This window comes from Microchirus variegatus, assembly GCF_963457635.1.
Source record: "Microchirus variegatus genome assembly, chromosome: 5".
In the NCBI taxonomy this organism is placed as follows: Eukaryota; Metazoa; Chordata; class Actinopteri; order Pleuronectiformes; family Soleidae; genus Microchirus; species Microchirus variegatus.
In genome coordinates this window covers 11,468,168-11,469,991 of record NC_139806.1, presented here as the reverse complement: position 1 = coordinate 11,469,991, position 1,824 = coordinate 11,468,168, and the positions used below count along the sequence as shown (strand labels likewise).

Genomic DNA, 1,824 nt, shown 5'->3' with positions numbered 1-1,824 from the left:
GGGGGCAGAGATGATTGAGTTCTGAGGAAGTAGTTTAGTCACTGTAACTCTCACATGTGCCGTTGAGAGGCGAGGAAGTCGTCTGAGGGAAAAATCTCCCATCATCCTCCCACACTCCCACACGTCGCGTTCGATTGGCCCAGAGCGGTGATGTCACAGTGTGGACCGTCCTATAAAAGGTCGCTCTCCCACAGGAAAAAAGGCAGAACAGCTGCGAGCTAACGCACCATCAACAAGGAGGGAGGAAGGAACTGCACTGTAACATACTTTACAAACACTCGTCAAGCATCTTTGGAATTATTCATCATGTGCAGAGGATTAGACTCACTGCCCATCACCTGCCTGGAGAGGTGAGATCACTTCTCTCTTTGTTTAGTTGTCTTATTCTTGCAGATTGCACACTTATATTTAAACAGTGCATTTCTTTCTATAACATATGTCCTTTTTTTTTGTATCTGCAGGGCAAAGGAGCTGAAAGCTCTGTTTGGAAGTTTGACTGGACAGTCAAAGAAATGCAACAAACAGAGGTAAGAGGAAGTGTCTATTTAAGTCTGTCTGTAGAATTAAAGACACATGATTTGAAGTGATTTTTCTCACTTTCACGCTTTCCTGTTGCAGGTTAAATATCAACGAACCTCTGAAATGGAAAGAGTCCTTTGAGAAGTTGCTGTCCTGCCAAAGTACGAACAACCTCCTACTGCACACGCAACGTGAAATATATCATGCAATCATTCTGTTTCAAGACGACCAGATGTTAATCTCCACGGTTTTTTTTTTGTCTGTTTTCCAGATGGACTGTGCCTGTTCAGAGCGTTCCTCGTGTCAGAGTTCAGCGAGGAGAACATCGCCTTCTACTTGGCATGCGAGGACTATCGCGCAACTAAACCTTCCAAACTGGCCGCGAAGGCCAAGAAGATTTACGATGAGTTCGTCAGGCTGGATGCACCACGAGAGGTAACGCGTCTAAGAGTTCGTTGGCTGTGTTGGTTTCTTCCGTCTCGCCTCGCCAAAGTAAAGTGCAGATCGTCTAATCGTCTCGTGTCTCCACAGGTGAACCTGGACCATGTGACCAAGTCCATCACACAGGAGAACATGGAGCGTCTCGGCCAGTCCTGTTTTGACCTGGCCAAATCCAAAATCTACACTCTGATGGAGAAAGATTCTTACCCTCGTTTCCTCAAGTCCCCGTTTTACCTGGAGCTCAGCAGAAAGTCCAAGACCGGGTAAAAAAAAACAAAAAATACTTCCCTGCAAGCAGCAGATTTGTCAAATTAAGCTTTGTGACGCGCAGCAGACTGGAACAGGTCAGACCTCGGTCCGAGGAGTTTCACGTGGACACGGTTTGGCGTTCAGAGTTTCTACGTAGCATCCAAGCTAGAAGCTGGAGGACCCTGACGTCGTGGAGAAGACACTGAAGCAGACTGAGACGTCTCGCGCCGAAAGAGACAGAAGCAACAGTGGAATAACGTATACAGATCGTAGACACGAATGAATTCCACACAACAACACTACCACCAGGAGAACATGTCTCTCCATAGCATTGAAATGTTTATTTATTCTTTATTTATTAAGTTATTGCTGATGATGTGAATCTGTGCTGTGCAACAAGTCGGTGAAAGCTGCTTCGTATTTTGTATGATTTTATCTGAAGTACTGTATGTGAAACTAAGTGCTGTGAATAAAAGATTTTTCAGACTACTATTTTCCTTTCTTTCTTTCTTTCTTTCTTTCTTTGTTTTCCCGTGGAAAATTCACACACGTGTGAAAGGTGGATGTGTTCAGTGAGGACAGAGGCACAAACACTCGCTCATGTTCACTGTTCCC

At 45.0% G+C, this 1,824-nt stretch overlaps 1 protein-coding gene across 1 annotated transcript; it reads left to right on the top strand.

Moving 5' to 3' along the window:
- Nucleotides 1-306: 306 nt before the first annotated feature.
- On the top strand, nucleotides 307-1,227 carry rgs5b (regulator of G protein signaling 5b; the record flags this gene model as incomplete). Its single annotated transcript, XM_083889869.1, has 5 exons — nucleotides 307-350; nucleotides 462-527; nucleotides 619-680; nucleotides 791-954; nucleotides 1,051-1,227. 5 exons carry the CDS (start codon nucleotides 307-309, stop codon nucleotides 1,225-1,227), a joined length of 513 nt encoding a protein of 170 aa, XP_083745995.1.
- Nucleotides 1,228-1,824: the final 597 nt, after the last annotated feature.